The sequence below is a fragment of the Semicossyphus pulcher genome, unplaced genomic scaffold, assembly GCF_022749685.1.
Source record: "Semicossyphus pulcher isolate SPU_LCO1_2020_fin unplaced genomic scaffold, fSemPul1.0.p SCAF_5, whole genome shotgun sequence".
NCBI classification, from domain to species: Eukaryota; Metazoa; Chordata; class Actinopteri; order Labriformes; family Labridae; genus Semicossyphus; species Semicossyphus pulcher.
This window is the reverse complement of record NW_027211726.1, coordinates 31,984,471-32,011,042: the sequence shown is the minus strand read 5'-3', so window position 1 is coordinate 32,011,042 and position 26,572 is coordinate 31,984,471. Positions and strand designations below refer to the sequence as shown.

The window sequence follows — 26,572 nt, the reverse complement described above, 5'->3', positions numbered from 1 at the left end:
ACCGGATGGATGACCTATAGAGTTTTATAAAACATTTAAAAAACAACTTTCAAGGCCACTTCTTGACATGTATGAAGAATCGTTTATTTTAGGAACGCTCCCACATTCACTAAGATTAGCAACAATAACCCTAATATTAAAACCAAACAAGCCCCCAACGGAATGCTCATCCTACAGGGGAATTAGTTTAATGGGATGTGACACACAGATACTCTGCAAGGCACTTTCTAAAAGATTAGATAAATATCTCCCTAAATGATAATTGATGATCAACAAGGTTTCATACAAAAACGACAGGGATATCACAATATCAGACGGGTGTTAAATATATTGCATGAGCGACAGAATGCAAAAGATACAGCAATGCTATCAGTAGATGCATGTCAAGCATTTGATAGAATAGAATGGGGTTACCTTTTTGAAGTCCTTCCAAGATATGGGCAAGGTGAACTTTATCTCAACTGGATTCGATTAAGATACACAAACCCAACTGCACAAATCCTGACTAACAGTAACATCTCAAAGCCCTTTAGTTTACAGCGATCAACCAGACAGGGCTGCCCTCTGTCTCCACTGTTATTCACACTAGCAATTGAGCCTCTAGCCATGGCTGTAAGAGCACACGTAGGACTATCAGGCATTACAACTGGGGGGATAGACCATCGCATTTCTTTATTTGCAGATGATATCATATTTTTTCCTGACAAATTTAAAAAATAGCATCCCTAATCTAATGACATTACTTGAAACATTTGGAGGGTTCTCTGGATATAAAATTAATAATTCAAAATCAGTATTAATGTTTCTTAATAAAGAGGAAAGACATAATCCCGTAGTAAATACTCCTTTTATGACAACTACTGAAGGTTTTAAATACCCAGGTGTTAAAATCACTCCCGAACTAGATGGAATAATCCCAGCAAATTATGACCCCCTGGTAGACAAGGTGACAGGAACATTGAACCGATGGTCCAGCTTGCCTATCTCCATGATCGGACGAATTAATATATTAAAAATGACTATTTTACCTACATTTTTATATTATTCCAAACACTCCCATTGCCACTACCAAACATGTTCTACGATAAACTTAACAAAATATTCAGTCAATTCATTTGGAATGACAGACAGGCTAGACTCCGCCTTAAACTATTATACCTTCCTTATGAGAGGGGAGGGCTTCAACTCCCCAATCTTAGATGGTACTACATGGCTGCCCAGCTGACTTAAGCATCATATTACTTTTGCACCACGGCATCTCCAGCTTGGGTAAGCATTGAGCAAAAGTCCATTCCAGATCTTCCACTAAATGTATATCTATACTCTTCAGATACCAAGACATTGAAAAAAGTAACAAAAAATCCCTTTCTTAAAAATACAATTTCAGTTTGGCATGCTGCACACAGACATGTAGGTGATATGCCTGTACTGTCGCAATTTACTCCTATTTGGGGTAATAAGCAGTTTACACCTGGCAGAAAGCATGGAGGATTTGGGTCATGGTTTTTAAAAGGTATTCAGAAAATGAAGGACCTTTATGTAGATGGTGTTTTACTTTCTTTTAATCAATTATGTGAGAGATATCAAATCCCCCAAAAACATTTCTTCAAATATTTACAGTTAAAAAGCTTCATTTCATCTAAATATGAACAGATTATGTATATTCCACCTTTATCAAAACTTGAGGAGATAACACTTGGAAATTTGGGAGGGAAGAGCCACCTATCTAAATATTACAGCATATTGGTGGCATACACAAAAGATTCAACACTTGATAAACTAAATGCTTGGAAAACTGATATACAGGAAGATATCGATGAGGCGGACTGGAATGAGGCTTGTTTAAAAGTGCAAAAGCAGACAATAAATACATGGTTTAAATTACTTCAATATAAATGGTCGATGAGAACGTACATAACCCCTGTCAAACTCCACCACTTGTCTGATACTATTCCAGATGTCTGTACTAAATGTTCAAATGAGAAAGGCACTCTTTTTCACTGTCTATGGGAATGTCCAAAGATTCCAATTTTCTGGAAGGTTGGTACAAAATGTTTATCAGAGATGTTTAACACCAGAATCCCCTTAAATGTCAAACTCTGTGTGCTTGGAATATATCCAGAGGACTTTATACAAACACAGAAGCGGACTAAACTTCTGGACTTTGGACTTCTACATGCCAGGAGAGCTATTGCTCTGTGTTGGAAGAGTATGGACGCTCCATCATTGAAAATGTGGATAAAGGAACTTACGAACTCTATCGGTCTGGAAAGACTAACTTACTTAAAGGCAAGCGGAGAGACTTTGTGCAGCTCTGGGAACCACACATGAACATAATAGAAACCTGGAATGTAAGCTTCACCTGAAAAGAAATTGTAAAATGTAGCATCTAAATGTATTTATTATTTATTTTATTTATTTTATCTTCTATATTATTATTCTTATTATTGTTGTTGTTATTATATATATATATATATATATATATATATATATATATATATATATATATGTTTATTTTATTTTATTTTCTGAAATTTATATTTTGTTATAATTATTATTATTACCTTATTTCATATCTATGCAAGTTGAGCGTGAGTGTGTAAGGGTGTGTATGCAGGAGTGTGCAATGTTGGCATTTTTGGTCTTCAACGGTCGAATTGTTATTGAACGTTGCTTTGTTGTAATGATATAATAAGAAAATGGCAATAAACATATTGGGGGGAGAAAAACTAATGGGATCATATGTGATCATTTGAGGGGCACTTTTGCTGAAAATATAAGTTTGCGTGAGCAACTCCCGAGGGTACTGTTAACAACTGTTAGGAAACCATGAAATGCCACTCGTACGTGGAGACCGTGAGAGGGGTGGGTGGGGGCTAAACCTTTGCTGTACCGGGGAACAGCTGACAAGTTGTCCGTGATTCATATTATATCTGACTCGTTTCAGTTTATTTCTCCCCTCAAAAGTTATCTCTGGAATATAACGTAACAATATCAGCTCTCCACGATACAAGACAGGCAGGCAGGGAGGAAAATAAATCATTTAACTGTTACTTAGATTACTTACCAATGTGGCGTTCTCTCTTCTAAATAATCCAACCACGTAACGTCAACTGTCCATTCATGACATGAAATCACACTTTTTATGATCCTCCTCACTCCGGTAATGTGCACAAACACTAATAGTTTGTAAGAGTGGTATTTAAAAATGTAACGGGACGCGCAGCATCTGGCCTGATATACGCCACGGAGCGCATCGACATGTACACAGATCCAACATGTTTCCAACGATGTAATCCAGCAGATCACACTCAGGAAACTCTCCGTACTTATTATCAAAGTCCAAGTGGCAAAAACGGGTTTATTAAAAACCTGCGTTTGCATAAGGCTGCTGTAGGAGTAAAGCACGTCACGACGTCAACACAAACTGTTGTGAACAACAATGTGTAGGTAAAGTTAAAGGGAAAGAGCCAGAGACTGACACAGGGGCGATACATTCGCTTTCTATATAAGATTCTGATGGTAACTTCTTTGATGCTACTTGAGTTGTTTCTGCTGAATTAGTGTTTCTATTTTTTTCTCCCAAATATGCCAGAAAGCTTCCGTGATGATAATAACCATTCATTTGTAACTTTAGTGAAACTTTACTTTATCAGAAAGATTTTTATTAAACCAGCAACTTTAAGAAAACAACTGCAGCATCATTTCAATTTAAAAAGGATTAATAAAGTGCAACTTTAATCATTCATGTAGATTGAAATATATATTAGTTATCTATCTATCTATCTATCTATCTATCTATCTATCTATATATACATTATCTATTTGATAGCCTATTTAGTAAATAGCTGTATTGAATTGATTGACATGTTTCTTGTTTCTTACATTAGACGGCAGCTGGAGGAAACACAGTCCCTCTATGGGACTGTTTTGCTGAGGAAAGGATGTGGGCACAACAAATTGAGTTAGATGTTCATCTGCAGATTATATTTTCTTTACTACTTATTTTATTCATGTAGGTATTCATTACTCTTTGAGATTCATGTTGTGTTCCAGATTTATGTTTTTATTTTGTTATTTATTTGACACAGACTTTCAGTTCAACAGTTATGTGTAAGGATGTGTAATAAAGATAAAGATTGTTCATTTAAAATAGTTTTTTTTTTTTTTCGTGGGGTAGGGAGATATCGGCCGATTAATCGGCTACAGACTTTTTCCTTGTACAAACTATCGTTATTATGTCGACCTTTAAAAAATCTACTATCGGTCGACCTCTAGTTTATTTCACCTCGAGATTAACTCTGGGCCACTGTTATTTCTTCATACTTTAGTTTTACCTGACTTTATGTGCCTTCCTAGAAAGAAACTGAGAAGGGAGTACACTAAAATGTTTCAAACAACAGATACATGGATGGCCTAAACTGCATTAGTTAAACTGTTAAGGACATAAGCAGCCCAATTAACAAAGTCAACTTAAAAAGATGCAGTGGTCTATAGTAATGATCGAGGAGACAGAAAGGCAGTGGCCCCATGTCTAAGAAATGTACTACTCTTTTGGTAATGATGGATGTATTACGCTTGGTGGATGTCTGGCGTCACTTCCACCCCAGAGAAAAAAGTTTACTTTCGTGTCACAAGTTCATAGCAGCTATTGTAGGCTGGACAGGTTCTTGGTGGAACAGACACACGGGACTAGTGAAGGCAATATAGAACCCATTACTATTTCAGACCATTTATTTGGTAAACAAGAGACCAAGAATCTGTTTGAAAATCTTGATGTCAACAAAACAGAAAGGAGGTTTGGGTCTACCCAACCTAGAACTCTACTACTGGGCAGCTTCATGCAGCGGGGGCACGGGTAGTCACAGCTCTAGAGACTGGATGAGTTTCTATTGAACACAATTCCTTACCAGGAATATCACTATCTACCCTGCCAGTTCTCAGTGAACAGTCTCAGAAAAATAATCTGGATACATTGAAAGTCTGGATCTCATTTTAAAGCAGTTGAAGGGGGCTGTGGCTCTGTCATGGGCCATGCCCATACTAGGAGATGTAGAGTATCTGTCTGAACACGGCGCAGCAACAAAGAAAAAAACAAATATCCCAAAAGGCTAATGTTCAGACACATCAGATAAAACTACATATTAAAGAACAACGGAAGATGACGCCTGGGAATACAAGTGTCCTGGATGTCACAGAGGGGTTGGAAGCCAGTTATGGAAAGAACTTGATTGGAAGGTGAAAATGAGGTTCTTTAGGACCCCACTAATAGCTTGTGTTTTTAAAAACAATTCTACCAATAAATGCTGGAGAAACTGAGATATGGTGGCTGACCATACCCATATACTGTGGGACTGCCTGACAATAAAGACATTTGGAGAAGTGTCGAAGAAGAGATTGAGTAAATCTTGGAAACAGACACCCCCCTGGACCGGCTGTTCAGTTAAAACACTTGTTAACTATGGACCAACGTTATATTCTGCACATTCTGTTGATGATCGCAAGAAAAACTATTACTATTAATCGTATGAAGCCTAATCCTCCCTCACTTGACCAATGGTTACAAAAAGTCAAACATGTCGACACAATGGAGCACATGACCGTCCTGCTACAAGTGACGCTGCCTACCTTTAAAAGGAGACGGACAGCAGTTACTAACTACTTCAGTTTGGACTCTTCTGGTTTATTATTTCAATGTGAATTTCAGTAGATCTATATAGGTAGGTATGTATGTGTCAATTTATGTACGTGTGTGTGCATATGTATAATTACATGTATCTCTGTAGGGGTGTAGGTGTGCCTGTGTACCTACAGTATGTATGTTTGTGTATGAATATACTTATAGGTCACAATGTGTAACTACTAAGCATATGCTCCCCCCGGTACGTTGTTGTTAAAAAATGTAACTAAGTAACTTTGACTTTAAGTACATTTTAAACAAGCTACTTTTCACTTTGACTTGAGTACATTTTTAGACTGGTAATTTTGTACTTGTACTTAAGTAGGATTTCATCAAAGTAAGAGTATTTTTACTTGAGGACAATATTTCAGTTCTCTTTCCAACTCTGCAGGTGACTGTTGTACAGCTGAACGCTGTGATGTCACCGCTGAAACAATATACTGATGAGTAACAGAACACACTATGAAGCTCTGGACCAGGACATGAGTCTTTTCTCAGCAGAGTCAGAACATTAATTTTTTGATTCTTACCTTCCATCAGCAGGATGTCCAACTTTAAAGTCAGTAGGTTGACCCATAGACCAGTCACTCTTCATGGACACACAGCTGGGTCCAGGAGAGTCTGGTCTCTGCTGCTGCATCCTGATACAAACAAACAACATGATTAGTTACAGTGAGCTGTTGTTCACCTGTTCAGCAGCAGGTGTGACAGTGAGTGTGAGTGATGATGGTGCAGTGATGTGAGTGCTGAGCTGTGACATGGAGGAGAGTCATGGACAGTTAGAGATCCTCATCTCACCTCAGAGCTTCATGTTCCCCACGCAGAGAGCTTTTAGAGGGAGGGGCTCCCTCCTCTGTGTCCTCACACTGATCCATAGCAGAGCGCCCCCTGCTGGCAGAGTTGCACTCTGAGCAGAAGCAGCACATTGATCAATAAAGAATGATTACAGCTTCACATGAAACTGTTCACAATGAGCTTCACAGTAAAACACGTGGTACACCTGAACGCATCACTGACAATGATGTCATCATATCACATGTTACAGCACGCTCACACTGTGTACTTTTACTGCTCATACTTTAAGTCCATGTAGCTGATAATACTTTGAGCTTTTATTGCAGCACAGACTGTGAAGACTTCCTGAACATCACTCTGATTCTGTCATGATTTGTATGTTTGACACGTTAATAATAATCGATGACGTTCCCTCAGTTTCACTCACTGCTGTCTTTTAAGGTGTAACTTTGCCGATTTTCAACCTCAGTCCTATCATGCTATTATGGGGAGTTAATGCCATTATGGTACAACAAAAATAATCTGTGCCTTTGGAGGACGCTATCCGCTTCTCTGGAAAACCTCCGCCAGACTATGTAAAACGTGTCATCTAGCAGACTCCAGGGAGCCTGCTAAACTTCACTTCCTCAATCCAGGACGCCGCCTCCTTTGATCGCATGCAGCAATCAATGTCCTTGACTGGAAATAAGGACTGTTTCACTCCAGCGTCTCTTCCTCTTGCTCTCCTTACACTACAGTACAAAGCAGGTGAGCACCATGATGCTCTGTTTTTGTCTTGTTTGTCGATATATTTGGGAGGACTCTAAGGAGGGAATTCACTAAAGGATTGCACGGCTTTTGTGCCCACTAAACCTGTGCAAATGACATGAAGACTCTGCCTCATACTCCAATGCGCGCCAAAGTGCGCTGCAGAGCAAACAGCGTCTCTGTGCTTCGGAGCCGTTTGCGTGTATTTCAATGAGTCATGTTATGCAAACATTGGGGGCAAATTTGTCCCTTTTTCTATCCCTCGTGGCAAAAAGCACCTAGTTCACAGACGCCAGCGCTGAGCAGGTGGTGGGAGCTGCGGTGCAGTATCATAAGGGCTGTCAGGCTCAGAGTTTACACTGATCATGGCGACAATTCCACCTTTTGTGTGATCAAAAATTGTACTTGTCTCTAAAAACAAGTTAATAATATTGTGTCATTATTATTATAATCGGGGGACCAATCAGTCTGGGGCTGTGCGAGTCTCAACCACGGCACACGGGCACACTTTGTCCACATGTCCTGAGCCTTTACGCAGGAAGGGGATTATTATGTGGATGGACTATACGCTGCTGCTGCGCGCTCATTTTAAAAACATAAAGCTGCGTTACAGAGACTAAGTAAACACCTGTCGAGTCTGGGCTTTACAGTAAGCTGTTCAAAGAGCTGCCCCTCCTCTCCCGTCTCCTCATGCAGTCGAGGTCCGTCTGTGTGTGCGCAGCTGAGAGCGCAGCACCGCCCAGCAGAGAGTGGAGCTGCAGACAGCTTCTCTCCACAATCAGACACAAAACAAGAGCAAACTGCACAGATCTGTGAAACTTCATGGGCGAGTCTGCGCTTGAATATCATCAGGGCGATGTGCTTAGTGAATCGGACCCTGAGACCAGTTAATTACCCCCTATGTTTACCAACTGTTCTGGTCGAAGGAACGAACATAACAAAAAGGTAGACTTCTCGCGCAGACCTGCTGTAACTTCCCTATATAACCACGTTCTTGCTGGGCCGTTCCTTTCAGAGAGAGCGGCGCAATGCATGCTGGGTGTTGTAGGAATTTAGAACGGGTGAAACCACAAGCTGTTTGTACAACTTTCTCCACAGCTAAGGCAAAGTTAAAATATTATTGCTTCTGTTGATTGCAGAGAACACCAGCTTTGACTGACAGTGGCTTTTTCCAGGGGTGAATCTGTAATTTAACTGTCCTGTTAGAACTGTTAGCATGGTTAGCATAGCCTACCTGGTAACTGAGAGTCATTGTGCTGTCTGCACTTCTACTGTAATCAGAGCAGCTAACACACCTGGTGGCTAACTGTTAGCTTACAGCTATTTTTACACTTGAATTAAACTGAGAGTCTTTAAAACAGTGAAAAGTGTCACTTACCAAAGCTTCAACACGGAGAACAGATCTGCGTCACAACGAGGAGGTCAAAGTAAAAACTCAAAACTGGAAAAACTACATTCTTTTAACCTGCATAGCAACAAGGATTCAAAGGTCACAGCCTCCATTTGACTGAAGGAAGTTTGATGTTTTATGATTTCTGAGGAGAAATAAAAGTGTTTGTGTCATCAGAAGCAGCAGAGATCGTCGTCATGTCGACACCTCAGCTGTCAATCAACAGAAGACATTCAGACATTAAACATGAAGACAAAAGCACTTTTATTGTGGAACATCCAGCTTTTTGAATCTCACTTCCTGTGTGAGGAAAACAGTCAGAGATGTGGAGAATAAAGTGTTCATGTGATGAGAATAAAGACTTTGACAGGTGAGAGCAGTCTGTCTTTATGTGTCAGAGTGCTGAGCAGCTCAGGTTTCACACACAAACCTGTCTGTCAGAGGAAATGAGAGCAGTCACATGACGCTACAGCAGCCAATAGACCAATGAACACAAAGACACGCCTCCATGCAGCTCAGTCTGCTCCTGAATATTGACCTCTGAACTGCACTGAAGTCCTGAAAGTGAGTAAATGTACTGAGTTACTTTCACCACTGGTACATTGAAGTGAAAGTGCTTCATTGTTTACATGAACAGTTCAGACCAAAGCAGGGATGGTGATGATGTAGACCCAACTCTTTGTTCTATTAACATCATTTTACTCACATGAATGAAAGCAGAGACGTCTTTACTCAGCTTCAGACTGCTTCTCTTTACTGTCTCAACTTGTTTGATGTCTTTTCTTTTTGCTATTTGTTCTCACTGTTTAACCTGAGCACTGAAGAAACACCTGTGTTCCCCTGTATACTGAGTGTTGTTTATGAGAGAGTGACGATGAATTCTGCCTCTTACCTGGTGTGAAGTGGATCAGGTGATCAGTCAGTACGGCTGTGAACATGCGTCATAAACACAGTCTTACCTTATTTAGATCATACTTACTTTAAAGTCTTAGTTATACTTCTTAACTTCCAACCGCATAGCCATTGTTCATATGTTTGACCTTTGACCCCTTTACACAGTGCTTCTCAGATGAGGCCTGGGTAGTTTTCTACTTTCTGAAGCCCAAGGACACTGAGTACTCCTATCTCTATAAAATGCCTGTGTATTCACTCCTTTCGTTGTCATTCTCATGAGGCTCTCTTTGGTTGCCTCTCTGTTATGCTCTGACCCTTTGCAAACGTCTTTTATAGTTTTAATAAAATAATCAAAAGATAAATCTGTGTCAAAGTCATGTTTTGTAGATTTTCCACCACCACTGCCGAGAGCACTCAAATAAGACAAACGAGTCACATTTTATTTGGTCCTCTTTATTTCCTACAAATACAAAAGCAGACGTTAATTACTGGAACAATATTTAAAAAATAAAATAACACAATTCACCTGTGACTATGCACCCACCTCTAACTTGTGTTGCAATATTTCGATCTCCAGCACTGTCTTTTTATTTTATTTTTTTTAAAGATGTCTCCTGTACAGTTCCTTTACAGGTAACTGGGAATACATAAGGATGACATTAAATCATACAGAATGAACCTCATTTAGTGACTCACTGTGTTCACCTGTGCTGTTGACTCTGATGGCCTCTCCTCCTGCTGCCCAGCCATGCTCTGTTTAAAAGGATAAGAATGTCTGTTCATACTTCAGTGTAGGCTACATGCCACAATATTCCACACAAGAAGTTAAAGAGCAGTGAATGGGAAGATAACGCCAGATATCAGTAACACATCATTTTAACATGTTACCTCTGTAGGCCTCTCTGTGTCAGCAGAGGGTCTCTTCATCTTCTTCCTGAGGTTCTTCCTGTTTAGATGAGCATTAGGTTTTAGAACACTTTACACTATTATTTGGAATCATCTCTGGAGTATTGAGTAGCCTACTTACAGCTGCAAGGTGTTCTGTCCTTGGATGGGGCTCGACAAGGCAGAGAGCCCCATCACAATCTGTTAGGACAAATGGCCATGGCTTTTACATCAATCAATTCATTTTTATTTGCATAGTGACAAATCACAACGAAAATAATGTCATAACACTTAACATGCAGCGCAGGTTTAGACCGTGCTCTTTATTTCTTACATCTTATGAAGGCACTTGTGTCCTGGGGGGTGACAGGCTCAGATGAGCTCCCCCCAGGGATTCCCTCTGCCACTGGCCTCCCCGTGTTCAATACATTAACCTGAGATTTTACCAACATACTGATGTGTTTTCTGCCAAAGCCGAAGTATGTTGTTAAAGTGTTGCTGTATTTTTAGCATGTTTAGCCACAAGCTAACCCCAGAGACGACTGTCAGACAGACCGCTGTTATCAGAATACACATCCTGCAAACATTGTTCCACATTATGAACACAAACAGGCCTTAATCTATTTACAAATACAGGTTTTGGTCGTTTCTTTGTGATTATTTAATTATTCTTTTTAGAAATATAAACTGCTGAATTAATCAAAAGATATGAACAAAGGATGACTCTAAAGATGACTCTAATCTAAATTTTAAATAGACATTTTTAAAAACAGAGTATTTTCTCTTTAATAAACACCATGTTTTTCTGCTAACAAAGAAAAAGTAATTACAGTTATTACGCAGCAAATAACATCCACATGTTTGTGTTGTTCCCATGAAACATTTCACGTGTCAAACAGCGACCCCCTGTGGCAGCGAGTGGTAATGACAGTTAAATAATCTGACATCAGTCAAAGGGCTGAGTGTCTGAACATGGACAGATTACAGTTACTGTATCGACAGATTTGATTAAACTTTATGTCCCCACAGTAAGTACAGCAGCTGCGTTTACAAAGTACTTACGTTTCTCAGGAAGTATGAATACAATTGGGACATACACCTTGAACTTTGACCCCTGTGCTCATTCATTAGTTAGAGTTTGTGGTGCAAGTGTTGCCTTCAAGGTACAACGAGCCATTTCCTGAGCTCAACAGATGATGTCTCCTTCGGCCAAATAAAAAGCCTGCTGGCGTGAGAAAATGAGACGAGATGTAGCAGGAAACCCTTTTGCATAAAAGTTACATGATGTGGAGATGTTTTTATGACGTAATAAATACTCCTGTCACCTGTCAATCACAGGGCTGACACACAGAGACAGAAAACCTTTCTCGCTCACATTCACACCTACGGACAATTTAGAGTCACCACTGAACCTAACGAGCATGTCTTTGGACTGTGGGCTGTGTTTCAGCAGGATGTCCCTCCTGATTTTCACTTCACATTGTCTATCCAGTCGCTGATTCATTGGGAACCAGTGAAACGATTTGTCAGATTCACTGTTTATATGTTTTGCAACATAAAATACCTTAGTACAACATTATAACAACACTCGAGCTTCCCACCCTGAGCATGATGTCACAGTAAAATGGCGACTGTGTGAATATGGTCAGTTAAGTGCTCTGAAATGCTAACTAGTTATATAAGGGGATGTGTTACCCTAACAGGAACATAAAGCAGTCTTTCACTTGCTTTTAATGAGTTAACATTATGAAATTATATTAAATATTTTCTCCAGAGAGAACCAGCTGTTTGGAAGAATATCTCAGCATCTCAGGAAATATCAATCTTTATTTATTTTGCATGCAAACAACAGACAAGTAATTTTACAAGAAGGATTGCAAAGGAGACAAAATATCTGAGAGAGCAAATCAAAGACCAGTTGTTCTTCAACGTTTCCTTGTGTGCCCCCATTCAGCATCACATCCTGACAGTTTGAGAACCTCTGTGAAAGACGTCAGAGGAAGTGTGAGTGCCACAGTGCGGTAAAGAAAAGCACACGCAGACATTTATCAAAGACACTGAATGGATTAACTGATCATATAAAGAGCTTTATTCCAGTTGTCCTGTGTGATCTGAGTCTACAGACGCATGGCCTGCATGCTCCTGGTGACAGAGTCCCAGTGGGAGGGGTCCCAGCCCAGGAACCAGCCGGTGAAGGTGGGGGGCTCATGGCCTTGTTTCACCACCACCAGAGGGGTCTGCTTGTCCCGCCCGCTCGGGTCAGACTCCACGTACTGTTTGGCTGCAAGCGAAACAAAGGAGTCACAGTTACAACACACTGGTAAGTCTGTGTGGTTTCAAATGTCTGTAGTGACCTCTTGTGGTGAAAAGAGGAAATACATGTGAAATTTAAGGCAGAGAACTTGTTTGCTGATGTTTTGTGATGTTCAAATAAAGGGAGAAAATAGACGAGAGAGGAGAAGATCAAACAATAGTTATTTAAGCTGTAAGAAGATAAAAGGACTGCAGACATCTGTACAGACCAGGACTCATACAAACCAATGTGACTGTCAGCTGATTGATTGATTGATTGATTGATTGATTGATTGATTGATTCATTTTATTTGACAATTGAAGGAGAAAATAAATTAAAGGAAATTGTCAGGTGTAACACAAACAGCAGAAAGCATGCTAGTGCAATGGTTGTCAGTGTTGCCCTGTTCCCCTCTAAACATACAGTCTGTGCTTCCAAACCCATTTATATAATATTAATCAGTCCCTCCAAGAAGTTGTGATGTCTCGTTCCTGCGAATTCACGCCAATTCAAACAACCTCCTGTTTCCCTGCGTGCGTGAAGTCATTTATGTCACCAAAGCACTTCTTTAATATTCAAATATTGATCCCCTGAGGTCTTCAGTGTTGTATAAATATAGGAGGGAAGCTTGTACTGTACTTTTATATCTCTGGAACGCTGCACGCTACAGCTGACTTTATGTTTAGCTGTGAAGCAGGAAAGCTGCAGCGTTCTAACGAGGCTCCGGTGTGATCATCTCTCCTACATGAGCGACCTCATCTTGCCTCTAACTACAGAGTCTTTAAAGAGACTCTATAAAGTGAATCCATAACAATGAATCTTATTTATCCATGTTTCTGTGCTCAAAACTGTTAGCCGTCCACTTAGCAACTTCTAAACTTGTGTTGAGTCAATTAACCAATCAGAGGCTGTGCTGCTAACTTTCCACCAACCAGAGGCTCTGTTACTGATGTTTGTGTCAGCGCTGAGTTCAAGTCGTGTTCTCTTATCATTTCTTTTATACTGCTGCAGCAGCCCAAATAACTGGTAGGTTCCCCTTTGCACATGAGGACAGCATTGAATGTGCATTCACAGTGTGAAATGAGCATTTAATGGTTATTTACTGAAGCTTCATTCAGTTTTTACACATTTTATTTGACATCTTGGCACGGAAATCCACAGGAAGTGATGTCAGAGGGCGAACAGCTCACTCAGCCAATAGATGGCTTTATTGAAGCATTCGTCCCAGTTGCTCACAGTGGATGTGTGATGTGTGACGCAGGAAAAAAAGGCCTTGAAACACGGCAACTTGCATTGCAACTTTTTTAAAAAGCTACTGTGAAATCAGACGTGTTAGGTCGCAAAGAGGGCAAGATAAGAGACATTAAAACAGCAAGGATTTAGCTATAGATGAAGAGAGTTTTTCAGGCATTTCATTGACTTATATTAGTTGGCAAAATAATTCAAGAACATTGAAAAAGATCAGAAATGTTTGTATCCAAATGATCCTGTAGTATCTGACTTGAGATGTGAGTTGCTTACGCACGTGTCTTTGGAATGTGTTAAGTAGGCAGAAGTAAAACAATGGTATATGTCCTGTTTTTAAAGATGTATCAGCGCTTTTTAACCTGAAGGACAAGGTGTCCCCGCCTAGTCTAAACAATAGGATGAGAGAAACATGCTCTCACTTCCATCATATATAAGTGCATGTTGGACTGTGTTTCGGGGAGACACTATTTGGCTGAGGTGTTCTCCCAGGTATTCATGAAGCCTGACTGATGCTGATTCTTTGTAATAAACCTATGCTTATACAAACAAGTCGGTGTCAACGGAAGCTCCTTTCTTCATCTGCGCATCATCGATGTTTGAGAAACAAGAAATTTGGCGTCACGAACAGGATCCAGATGTAGGCTTCTCCAGCTGCCGACGGCCTTGACTCACCTATTCCCACAATATATAAACCGGTTAGGTGAGTATTTTCTCACTTATATTGGGGCGTTGGTTTGATGAGGCTGTTGGCTTTTAGCTGGTTAGATGCACTGTAAAAAGAATCATTGATGCGGACATGCTGCGATGCGTTGATGTTTGAAGTGATATTCCGTCTAAATTGGGGTTTATTGCGTTGTTAAGGACGCAAAATAGGGAAGTGCAAAGAAATAAAAGTTGAAGTTAAAGAAACAAAAGTTAAAGAAATAAAAGTTAAAGAAATAAAAGTTGAAGTTACAGAAATAAAAGTTGAAGTTAAAGAAATAAAAGTTGAAGTTGAAGAAGTTGAAGAATTGAAGAATTAGTGTCGAGATAAAGTGTAGAATAGCAGAACCAGTAACAGTAAGTGAGCTGAATAACCAGGCAAGATTAATGAAGCCAGGGCCCACATCTTCTTAACGATAAGACGTGTAAATTAGGCACTGAGTGAAAGTTGGCTTTAAGAGAGAAAAAAAACAGGGAAAGAAGGGCCCTGGGTTAAGATAAGAGAATAAAGAGAAGAGAAAGAGATGAATAAAGAGAAGAGAAAGAGATACATAAAGAGAAGATAAAGAATAAAGAGAAGATAAAGAAAAAAGAGGAGATAAAGAGATAAATAAAGAGAAGATAAAGAAAAAAGAGAAGAGAAAGAGATACATAAAGAGAAGATAAAGAAAAAAGAGAAGAGAAAGAGATAAATAAAGAGAAGATAAAGAGATAAATAAAGAGAAGATAAAGAATAAAGAGAAGAGAAAGAGATAAAATAAAGAGAAGAGAAATAAAGAGAAGAGAAAGAGATAAATAAAGAGAAGAGAAAGGCCTAAAAAAGTTGAGACAAGAGAAGAAAGGAAAGGCTGAGCGGGCCGAGCGTGCAGTGAGCACACATTGTGAAGTAATGAGTTAAATGACGTCTAGAGGAAATTTGTGAAAGAGTCGACTATACATTTTAGGATTAAGTGCTTTTGGTGTTTTTGGAAGACAGTTTGAGGGTTTTTTGTTTTGCCGGCTGTCTTGAGTCTATGTGTGTGTGTGTGTGTGTGTGTGTGTGTGTGTGTGTGTGTGTGTGTGTGTGTGTGTGTGTGTGTGTGTGTGTGTGTGTGTGTGTGTGTGTGTGCTTCACAGTGTTTTTAGTCTGTGTATGCTGCCTATGTGTGTGTGTGAGCTGTGGCATGTCATTGTTTAAGTTGGGAGAAGAAGGCTGTGTAATGTATTTGCTTATGTGGAATTGATAAATAGAATAGATTGCTTCTCATATCAAGTAGTCATATATAAGTTATTGATGGGTTAAAGGAGATGAAGTAACTAATAAGGAGAGACATTTTTTGCCTCTTCAGTGATAAAAAGCTTTGAGCCTAATAGAGGACGTTTATACATCTGATAAAATATATGAGCCTTTGCTGAGTCGAAGGAGGAGTGGAGGACCAGCGAGGACATTCTGTTCACACAAGCATGTGTAAAAAGTGAAAAGACAAAGAAAAAGGGAAAAGAAAATCTCCTGATAAAGTCCATCAGAGCTGGGAAACAAATCCTGATAGGATTAGCAGATTGATTGATTGGTCACTCTCTCTCTCTCTCTCTCTCTCTCTCTCTTTCTTTCTGCCTGTGTGTGTGTGTGTGTGTGTGTGTGTGTGTGTGTGTGACTGCATTATGAGAAGAATGTGTCTGTTTGAAGAGCATAGAGCCTTATTCAAAATGAAGGAGAAGACAGGTTTAGTTTACAAGAGGATAAACTTGTTTTGCTTGTTGATTTGAGAGGATACTGCGTGGGCCTTTGTGTGCGTGCTTTATCTTTGACTCTGTTTGATTTGACTCTGAGGGGAGTCTGGGCTGGATGTTCACCCTCCGATGGTCAGTATAAACTGGAAGTCCTTGCTAACATTTTGAGAGGCGGAGCAAGGGGTGATACGTCATTTAAAACACCAATAAGCGTGCTTTTTCTGAGACAGAGAGTGTGAGCTCCCCCTCCCCTTCTCTCTTTGGGAGAGAGCGAAAAGGAGGAACAGGAATAAGATTTAAGGCGTTATTAGATTTGAAAACGACTAAAATATTTAGTGGATTCATAAATTGGCAATCCTTTGTATAATAAAATAAGTTTGATAGATTTAGAAGACATGCAAGTGAAAAGTAAGGAATTTGGTTTTGAGAAAAGTAAGATAAATGTATGCCTGTTAGAAGTTGCTGTTTAAAGAGTAACTCTTGTGGGAGGACACCCGTTGTGATAAATTTGACCAACTTAAATGTTGGCAGAAAATGTGTGTAAACTACACTGAATCCATGATTGCATTGTTTTTAAGAATCTAGATGGATCATAAACACTAAACTCTCGTTTTGTTTTCTCTTGTTCTTCCTCTGTTTAATTATGACGAATGAGAGCTGAGGATGGAACGTGTCTGAATTTGGATCCTCCAAAGGGCAGACGAGAGCACAGCTGATCGAGCTTGTGGATGATAGCGCGCGCGGATCCTGCATCCAGCTTGATCAAGGCTAGTGCGATTTTATCCACAAGCTCTTTTAACAAGAGTCTGCAGTTATCTATATGCGTATATACTCATTTATAGTCAATATAGTTGATACATATTTAGCGTGTGTTTGCATATAGGCCCATTGTGTTTTCTTTTTAATTTGATGTTAATGCAGAAAAGATCATTTCTCAGCCTGAGGTCACACATGGGAATATTACACATTGCAATTATCTAGAGGGGAAACTTGGCAACGAACTGATCAACTACAACATGAATTAATTAAAGGAAGTTTCATTGATTTAATTGATTATTTGTGGAAAGGCGGATTTGGTCTAAATACTGTTGAGAGTTGCGGATGTTGGTTTCATTGTCTGAGCATGATTTAGTTTGACCTGAGCTATTTCGAGTTTGAACATTGAAATGATTTGATCATTTTGAGATGAATGAGTGCGATTAGAGCATTGGGTGATAAACAAGTGATCAATAAGTCTTTGGTCTTCTTTGAGGTTTACAAATTTATTTTGATTTAATTTGCATTTCGTGATTGATTGTGAAAATTCGGTGCTTCATAAATAGCCTTTTAACTGATTTGTTTTGATTTACAATAAGAGGATATAAGGGAGTCGCTACAATGTCAAAGATGGACATTAAAGCTTCTAAAGCAATTACCCCCGTTGATGTGGTGCAGAAGAATAATCCCCTTGTTAAAGGTATCGCAGAGATGTCGGAAAAATGGAAGAAGCGTTGGCCTGACGTCGATCAACCTTGGCCAGTGGAAGGGACTCTTAACCCAGATGTAATTAAAACAATGCAGGTGCTTGTGTCCACATATAACGCAGGACAAAAGAAAGGTAAAAAGGGACAGAGACGGAAGGAAAAGAGACGGATGGAGCTTGGCATTCTGAAGTTGTTTGAAAATGAGGGACAGAAAATGTTAGAAGCTGCAAAAGAAAGGAGGGAAAGAAGTGCAAAAGAAATAGAAAAGAGTGTAAAGGAAACAGAAAAGCTGATGGCGAAGGTTAATGCACCCTTCTCACATACAGCCCCAGAAAAGAAGCCTCCAGTTTATGAGGAGGAGGTGAAGTTTACTGATGTTTATCCCCAGCTCCCAGTGATTAGCCATAAGGGCAATTATTACATCCAAGATGATGAGGAGCGAATAATAGAGACGGGAAAAACAACCATAAAAATGTACCCTAGCTCCAAAAGTAAGAGGGAAAAGAGAAGTTTGGGCAGCTCGGGCGGTCAGAGAGATAGACGGATGCAAGTGGGAGGCGACAGTCAGAGTGACTCAGAAGGGGCCGCTGGTGGATATGACCCAGTAGTCAGACGGATGTTAGCTAAAGCGGAGAGGAGAGGAGAGAAATCATTGAGGAAATTGAGTCCAGAAAGAGACAGCACTGATGATAGTGAAAACGGAGATAGTGATGGAGATTTGGAGCTCGAGTGTCTTTCAAGTTCTTTTCCATCAGCATCTAGTGCCCGGGGAGAAGAGGAAAGGCGGAGCTTAAGGGAGATTGAGAAAGCAAAAGAATCTGGAGTACAAGCCATGGCAGAATACAGATATGTCAAACATCCTTGAAAAGTTACCTATTCTTCAAGATGGAGCACATCCTTGGATTGCAAAGTTGGAAGAGGTTTTGGTGGGACGCAGCCTGCCATGGGAGATATCAAGAGACTTTTGGCTGATCTCCTTGGGGTCCCAGCTATGCACGAAATCCTGCAGAAAGCAGGACTAAATCGATACGTGGCGACGGCAGTAAATGATCCAGAGTTGTTTTCTGTAAGTAGAGGTCGGATGTGGGGAGCACTTAAAGATACATTCTCAACAAATGTACACCCTGATAATATTGTCATTGAGCCATTGGGACTACAGGAAAATCCAAGGGCTTATGTGTGGAGGGTTCATCAGGTGTGGAGAAATGTCACAGGAAATGACCCAGATCTAAACTGAATGGAACAATCCATTTTGCGAGTTAAGTTACAGAAAGGGCTGCCCCTGCCAGTGAGGAGTAAACTGGCAGAGGTGGTTGGCCTGGCAAACATGACAAAAGGTGTTTACACAGACCATATAGCTCATCAAGCTGAGCTATATCGGAAAAAGGAGCAGGTTCAGAGAGAGCAGGACCAGGAGACACTTAGAAAACTTAATCAAATACAGTTGGTGGAAAAATCGAGGGTTTAAGAAAACGGATGGTTCTACTATACAGCATCATGCTCAGAGACTGAAATTGTTGCATGCAATGATGAAACCTAAAGAAATAGCAATAGCTAAGTGCGCACACAAAATGGACACGTCAAGGGTCACACAAGGTAACAAAGCGGCTGACAAGGCTGCAAAAGCAGTTACAGGAGCAGACAGAGTGGGCAAGGTTCTTCTGGTCACCCATGAGGTGGACTTGGAAGATAAAATTACATTCAGAGATGTGGTCTCAGTGCAAGAAGCTGCTTCTGTCAAGATTCTACTGGTCTGTGGCGGAATCATGAGGGACTGATGGTGGCACCCCCAGACCTGCTAGGTCTGATGGTTCAAGAAGCACATGGGTTAGCTCATGTTGCGAGGGGGGAAGTTAGGAGAAAGATCACGAAGGAGTATGGTTTTTGGGCACCGTACTTGCTTGAACAAATTGATCATGTCATAGGCAGGTGTACAACCTGTCTAAAAAATAATGTTCGGAGGGGTGTGACAGTTCCTCCTGGTTACATTCCAACTCCGACAGGTCCCGTGCGTGAATTGGTCATGGATTTTGTTGACATGATAAAACCAGTTGGAGGCAAAAGATACATGCTAGTTGTAGTGGACAGATTTTCACGATGGCCTGAAGCATGTCCAACCAGGAGGAAAGACGCTCAGTCTGTTGCCAAGTTTTTGTGCTGTGAGGTTATAAGCAGATGGGGACTCCCAGATCGTAGATCCTCAGATCATGGAAAAGAGTTTGGATAAAACGGTAAAATTTATTTTACAAAAATTGGGAATTAAACAGCGACTAGGAGCCGTTTACCATCCGCTAAGCCAAGGTGTTTGTGAAAACATGAATGGTGTGTTGAAAAACCGCATTGTTAAAATCTGCCAACACACAGGTCTAAATGGGGTATAGGATTGTTTCCGTGGTATGGTGTAACATTCTTGGCGGATCATATTGATAATATTACTTACACCCTACAGGGTTTTGCAAATGAGACTATAAGAGGTTTTGAATATTTGTCAAATACACAGAAGAGTCACAGATTGACGTTGCTGAAACATGACATGGCTCTTGATTATATTTTGGCCAAACAAGGTGGCCTATGTGTAGCTTTAAACCTGACTGGAGATGCCTGTTACACTTTGATTCCTGATCGCTCTGACAACATAACTAGCGTCATCGATGCGTTGCGCCTCATTAGGGATGCGTTTGGCCCATCGGAAGGAGCTGGATGGTCCGCTAATGCTTGGTTGCAAGACAAATTAGGACCAATGGGAGCTATATTGGTTCAGATTATGGTGGCAGTAATTCTATCACTGTGTGTGATGTTTTGTTTTTGTACGCTGATGTTGACTTTTGCAAAGGCTGTGATACTGATGAGGTTGTGTTGTGATGCCAGGAGATAACGCTCAGATGCCGCTACTACGTAGGGATGAGCCGAGTGAAGATGAGGAGGAAGCGGCGATAGAAGGCGAGATGGTTGAGAAATATCCATTTTGAATATCTGACTTTATTATAATCTCGACATTTATTTTTGATGTTATCTTATAACTTCTTGTTGTTGAGTGTTTGATGTATGGGGATCAGTGTGGGTAAAGGGGGGAAATGGAATCATGTGAAAATGAATTACAATATACTGCATTTGATGTTTTTGCAAGATACTGGCTGGTATTTTCTTTCTTCCCAGGACAACATGTGGGAGATCAATGTGAGGGTGACTGCTTGTCCAGAGATCCTCACAGCCTGAATGGACTCAAACATTCAAACATGGACAGTGAAAATGGACAGAGGACCCTGAACAAGGACTACAACAACAACACACCCTGATTTAAATATGACATTGAGAGTACATTACACGAGAAGCTGATGTTGCTGAGGAGCAACAGTCTGATATGTTAACATGTTTTTCTCCACATTTTTACAGTATTGGATGTTTTATTATATTGTAATCTGTGATATTGATGGATACTTTGTACTTTTTATTATACACTAGTGCACGCGAAATGAAAATCGGACATTTATGTTAGTGACAATCCGAGTAACATATAATGCTTGGGTTTAGTTTTTGAGTTGGCTATAACTGCATGAGTAACATTTAAGGGTTTATAACAGGGGCGTATGAGGAGTGAAAGGTATGGGGTTTCTTTACTTTGATTGCTTTGAGAATCATGTTTTCTATTATAATGCAAATACATTGGGACCTCAGGTGTTCTCTTTTTGTTCTCGAGTGTTTAGGGATAGAGGTGTTAGGTAGGGAAAGGTCCACAGGAAGGTGCGATGGGTCGACCAGCCTCACTCTGGACAGTTTCTCATTTTTATTTCTGAGGTTCCCACAAACATTTGCATACAATTTGTTAATATACAAAGTTTTAGAACTCTCCGTTTCAAGTGACTTGAAGTACTATATGTGGTTGCCTGGGGCAGAGGGACCGTGGGAGAATCTTCCTGTCTGGATTGTTTGATGGATACGACAGAAGAGATGGCTGCCAGATAGGTTTTACGCTCTCACACTTCAAAGTTATTGCTAAAGTTATGCTGTAGCGAGCATGGACGGGAGGAATGTCATAAACATTCTGAGTGCGTCATTTTCTCTTTTTCGAGACTGCGTCGTCTCGAAGGGGGGAAATATGTAGTACCTGACCTGAGATGTGAGTTGCTTACAAGTGACTCTGGAAAGTTGTTGTGCAGGAGTAGTCAAACTAATGCCATATGCCCTGTCTAAAACGAGCTATAGGATACTATGAAAACATGTCACTGAGAAGAGGACCCCGTCTAATGTTGATGAAATAGGAGCCTTTTGGGGGAAAGAAAAGGGGTTTCGTCCTCATGTGAAACACATGGTAAGAGAAACATAAACACACCTGGAACATATATAAGTGCATGTTGGACTGTGTTTCGGGGAGACACTATTTGGCCGAGGTGATCTCCCAGGTATTCATGAAGCCTGACTGATGCTGATTCTTTGTAATGAATCTGTGCTTATATACAAACAAGTCGGTGTCAACGGAAGTTCTTTTCATCATCTGCGCATCATCGATGTCTGAGAAACAACACACTGAAGAGGACTCATTCAGCCTCATGAGGAAGATAACAGCTTACTGAAGTGTTTGAAGGAATGTGTTTAAAATGATTCTTGTTACTGAGGAGGTTTTAATCATCTGGACCAGATACTTACGATGAACCTGCCCGTCTTGTTGGAGCATCCAAACAGACGAGGAGGGTGAGTCAGGGTCTGACTCTCCAGTCTCTCTGAGGTCTGGTACTCTGTCCTCCCGCCTAACGCTGCCCACAAGTCAGCTGCAACACACACACACACACACACACACACACACTCAGGTGGACCTGTGCAGGTACACAAGAGTTCAGTGGAAACAGAGCTGCACCTCACATTATAATTGTGTTGATTCTGACATTAAATTTTCTGGCAAACAGCAGAAATCTAAAAATCTCATGTCAAATCTAAAGAGACACAAAGTTGAGGCAAAAGTTTGATTGAGTGTCACATAACTGCGACTCTTCTCCTCCAATCCGCTCCCAGGTTGTTCAAAAGGTTTCATTTCATTTGGAAATCCTCTTTTCATCATCATGGATCAGGTAATCCATCTTACTTTTATCCCGGTTGTTCAAAGAAAACTGGTTTGGATCAACCTGATCCAGATACTGACTTGTAAGGATTTCCTGTGCTCTAAATGGGACTTCATACTAGGATTCATACCTGATTAAAGGAGCTGAATGCTAAATTGCATGTAGCCCATCATGTGATCCATCATGAGGAACACACTGCAAGCTCTATCTCTATAACTCCCTCTGTGGTAAAGAGCGTTTCAATATGACTGTTAAAAAGTGAAACTATATGATCCTTAAATTAGACCTCTTTATAAAAACTCATCAAAACTAAATTGATGCACAAATAAAATGTCATTTGTTCTAAGTTATATCTACCTTTCCAATATAATATCTGTCTGCTGCTATTTTTGAGCTGTGCTTTAAAAATCTTCTTCATTGTCACTAAAGGCTTTATGATCAGAGGTATCCCCTGAGATTAAAAACAAGTTGTTGTGGGTCAATTTATTCTGGTTTTTGTGCTCAGGGTTTGAAAACTATATTTCTAGAAGGAGCTCAAGTGGGCGCAAAACATTTAGGTGAGCATATTCCCACCTTTGATCTTCTCTGGTGTCAGATATTCTACTTAAGGACTCTTTCTAAACTCTTTAATCCAGTTGTTAGTCACAGTTTAATTCCATATACAGCCTAATCTATTTAGTCCTGACCTAAATGCACTCTGTGGCTTCCTGACTTGTTCAACACTTTTATTTTGAAGTTGTGCTGATGAGTCTTCCGGTCTCATTCTATCCAACATGTATCTTCACGCAGCTCCTCTTCACGGTCTGATTGGCGGTGAACAACGCCTGTTGCTGTCACGAGCAAACATGGACGCGCAGTAACAACAGTTCTCCCTGCGGTCCATACAAAAGAAAACAAGACAAAACATTCAAGATGACACAACAGACGACCTTCGACATGAGAAACAAAGCACCAGAAATAAAACACAAGTAAAACAGAAGAAAAACTCTTTCACATTCATCGTGTCACCACAACAGTAGATGGTTATTTTAGCTTCAGTTGATGTAAATTAGTCTGAGTTTTATCCACGTTCACATACAAAATGTCACATTGAGGCTGAACTGATTTCTTTTAGAATAATTGTGTTTCTTAATCTCTTTTTAAAACTGATCTTATGAGTGTTTATTCAGGTCAACATGGCCCTATACGTGACAGTCCTCTTTGAAGCATTAGATTCAGGCAGAGGTAACGTGAAGCGCCCCATAAAGGCACGTCTGCTGTCATAATCATGTCTGTTATTAGTGTGTGTCAGCTGTGAGTAGAGGTCTGCAGGTTTTCTTGAGCTACTAATGTTTCTTATGAACTGGACCAGGCTACATGCATGTGCAGCAGCACAACATGCTAACAGTATCTGAGCCTCTCACCCTGAACTTAACGTCAGAAGAAAATGGCCGCTGTGTTAATATGGTGAATGTGAGCTTTATGAAAGTGTTCCAACATCTCTGTCCATGTGGTCTCACACAAAGGGTCACCTGTTACAAGACAAACGTCACATGTGTTCAAAGTGATGACAGACGAGATGAAATGATTTCCTTCAGGATCAAAGGTCAAGATTTTATTCAAATAAACGACGACGTCGTTCAAAATAGAACAGAAACACAAATGAATCAAAATCATGAGTTCTTTTTTACAAGTAAATATCTTTGAGTTTTTAACCTGATAAAATGATTCAAATCAAAGTGATGAAATCAGACTCATGAAAGAGTTTGAGTCAGTGAACAGAGTCAGTGATGTTCAGTCAGCAGAGTTTCTCTGACCTACAGAGAACACAGAGACAACCAGGAAACTACTGGCCTGAAGCAGAACCCAGGATAAAGAGGTTCAGTGAAGGTGGTGCTGAAGGTGTGGAGGTGGATCAGTGTGTCAGAGGAGACTCTGTAGAAGGACAGAGTGCCAGCAGGACAGTCCACATACACTGCTACTCTACCAGAGGAGGAGGAGGAGGAGGAGGTCTTTGTGCTTCTCTTATTGTGCCAGACAGAGTAACCTTCATCAGAGCAGCTCAGACTCCAGGACTGATCATTACATCCAAACAAACATGCATCACTGCCTCCTTTCCTCCTGATTCCTCTGTAACTCACTGATACATCAACCCATCCTCTCCACTCGACCTCCCAGTAACAGCGACCAGTCAGACCAGTCCTACACAGCAGCTGAAGCCAATAATCAAATCTGTCTGGATGATCAGGATATGACTGAGCCTCCCACACATGTGTCACCTTCCTGTTGTTGTCAGACAGTTTGAGTTTTCTGTTCACTGTGTTTGTGTCCACTTCCAGCTCACAGGCGTCTGATGGAGAGAAGGAGACACAACACAGCTGCAGGTTATCATCTGTTCATTCAAAAACAACTTTACTGACAGTTTCTGAAAGTCAGTCAAACTTAGATTTCATGTTTAACTGTGAATATTTGGCAGCACTGAAACTCAACACTGCAGCTGTAATGAAATGAACAGTTAGTGAACATGGCAGTCAGGATGTGTGGAGCCCAGGATAAGAGCACAATCAAGTGTCAGTAATAAAAGTGCAGCACAAAGAAGCTGTGAACCATCTGCTGTCTCAAACTGTTATTAGGTCAGAGGTCACATGAAGCAGAAAGATCAGAGCTGGAAGAAACACAGTGAATCTTCTCTTCACTGATCATCAAATGTATTGATTCTTTTGATTGGATCCTGCTGTTCACTTTGTTCACTTCGTACATCTTTACAGCCACACTGACAAAAACAGAAAGTCAATCCTGATTGAAATTCATCTTCAGTCAAGACAATTACAAAAAGTGGAGCCCAACATGAGCAGCTGTGTTCTCATGAATCAAAGTTCAAACACACTCACATTTCCTCAGACCAGGTTTCAGTCTGTGCCGTCCACCATGGTCCAACCTGGAGGAAGAAACCAGATCAGAATCGACTTCATACAGCTTCACTCACATCCTCCATCAGACAGCAAGGTCACCAGTTAGAGACAGAGAGACAGCTTCTGTCTGTCTGTCTGTGTGCGATTGATTGTGTTATTACTGTCAGACATAAACAACATGTCCGGCCCATAAAAAGGCAGAGAGACAGCAGAAACCAGAAGTCGACACGTAACAGAAATAATATTAAAGAAATAAACCATCCTGACGTTTCTTCCAGGATCTACAAACAAAAATGGCCGACTTATAAACATTAAAGCCAAACAAACGTTCCATCCTGTCGTCGTCAGAGCACCAAAACATTTGAGGATTTTCAGCATACATTTCATTCATCAAGGATGCTCTGATCTCATCATAAAAAGGACAATACAAAAGAAAATGTGATTCATTCTCACAAAGCTCACACAGCATGTGTTCCTCCTGGATGTGTTTAAATGTGCCCACTTCAAGAGCCAGAGGAAGGATTCCTGTTCTCACCTGTGCACCTAAACACCTCTGACTCCTGGTTCAGTTTGCTGTAACGTAAGCTTCAGCACCATAACTGTGCTTGATTTGGATATATGTTCCTAATTTAGGTTTTAACAAGATATCATTGAACCATTTTTATTCTAATCTAGCAAATCGCTTTTTCTACTTGTGTTCAGGCTGCATGATAAATGATTCCTGTATATATACTGTAAGCCAGCTTCCTCACAAACAGCATGAAGATCTGCAGCCCATGGAGACTTGTACATTTGAGTCCACAGAAAAACCTTCCTATTG

At 40.4% G+C, this 26,572-nt stretch overlaps 2 protein-coding genes across 2 annotated transcripts in view; both read right to left on the bottom strand.

Moving 5' to 3' along the window:
- Positions 1–10,586, bottom strand: part of LOC138609461 (NACHT, LRR and PYD domains-containing protein 12-like) — a 125,613-nt gene extending 115,027 nt beyond the window's left edge. The window contains exons 1-5 of the mRNA XM_069682097.1: positions 10,534–10,586; positions 10,395–10,452; positions 10,203–10,259; positions 10,127–10,143; positions 6,211–6,321 (exon numbers count right to left, since the gene is read on the bottom strand). Of these exons, the coding sequence (XP_069538198.1) occupies positions 6,211–6,321; positions 10,127–10,143; positions 10,203–10,259; positions 10,395–10,452; positions 10,534–10,586 (296 nt within the window). The remainder of the gene's footprint in view (positions 1–6,210; positions 6,322–10,126; positions 10,144–10,202; positions 10,260–10,394; positions 10,453–10,533) is intronic.
- A 13,961-nt stretch (positions 10,587–24,547) lies between these two features.
- LOC138609460 (NLR family CARD domain-containing protein 3-like) overlaps positions 24,548–26,572 on the bottom strand; it is a 42,048-nt gene continuing 40,023 nt past the window's right edge. Inside the window, exon 7 of the mRNA XM_069682095.1 lies at positions 24,548–25,230. Within this exon, the coding sequence (XP_069538196.1) occupies positions 24,658–25,230 (573 nt within the window). The 3' untranslated portion in view covers positions 24,548–24,657. The remainder of the gene's footprint in view (positions 25,231–26,572) is intronic.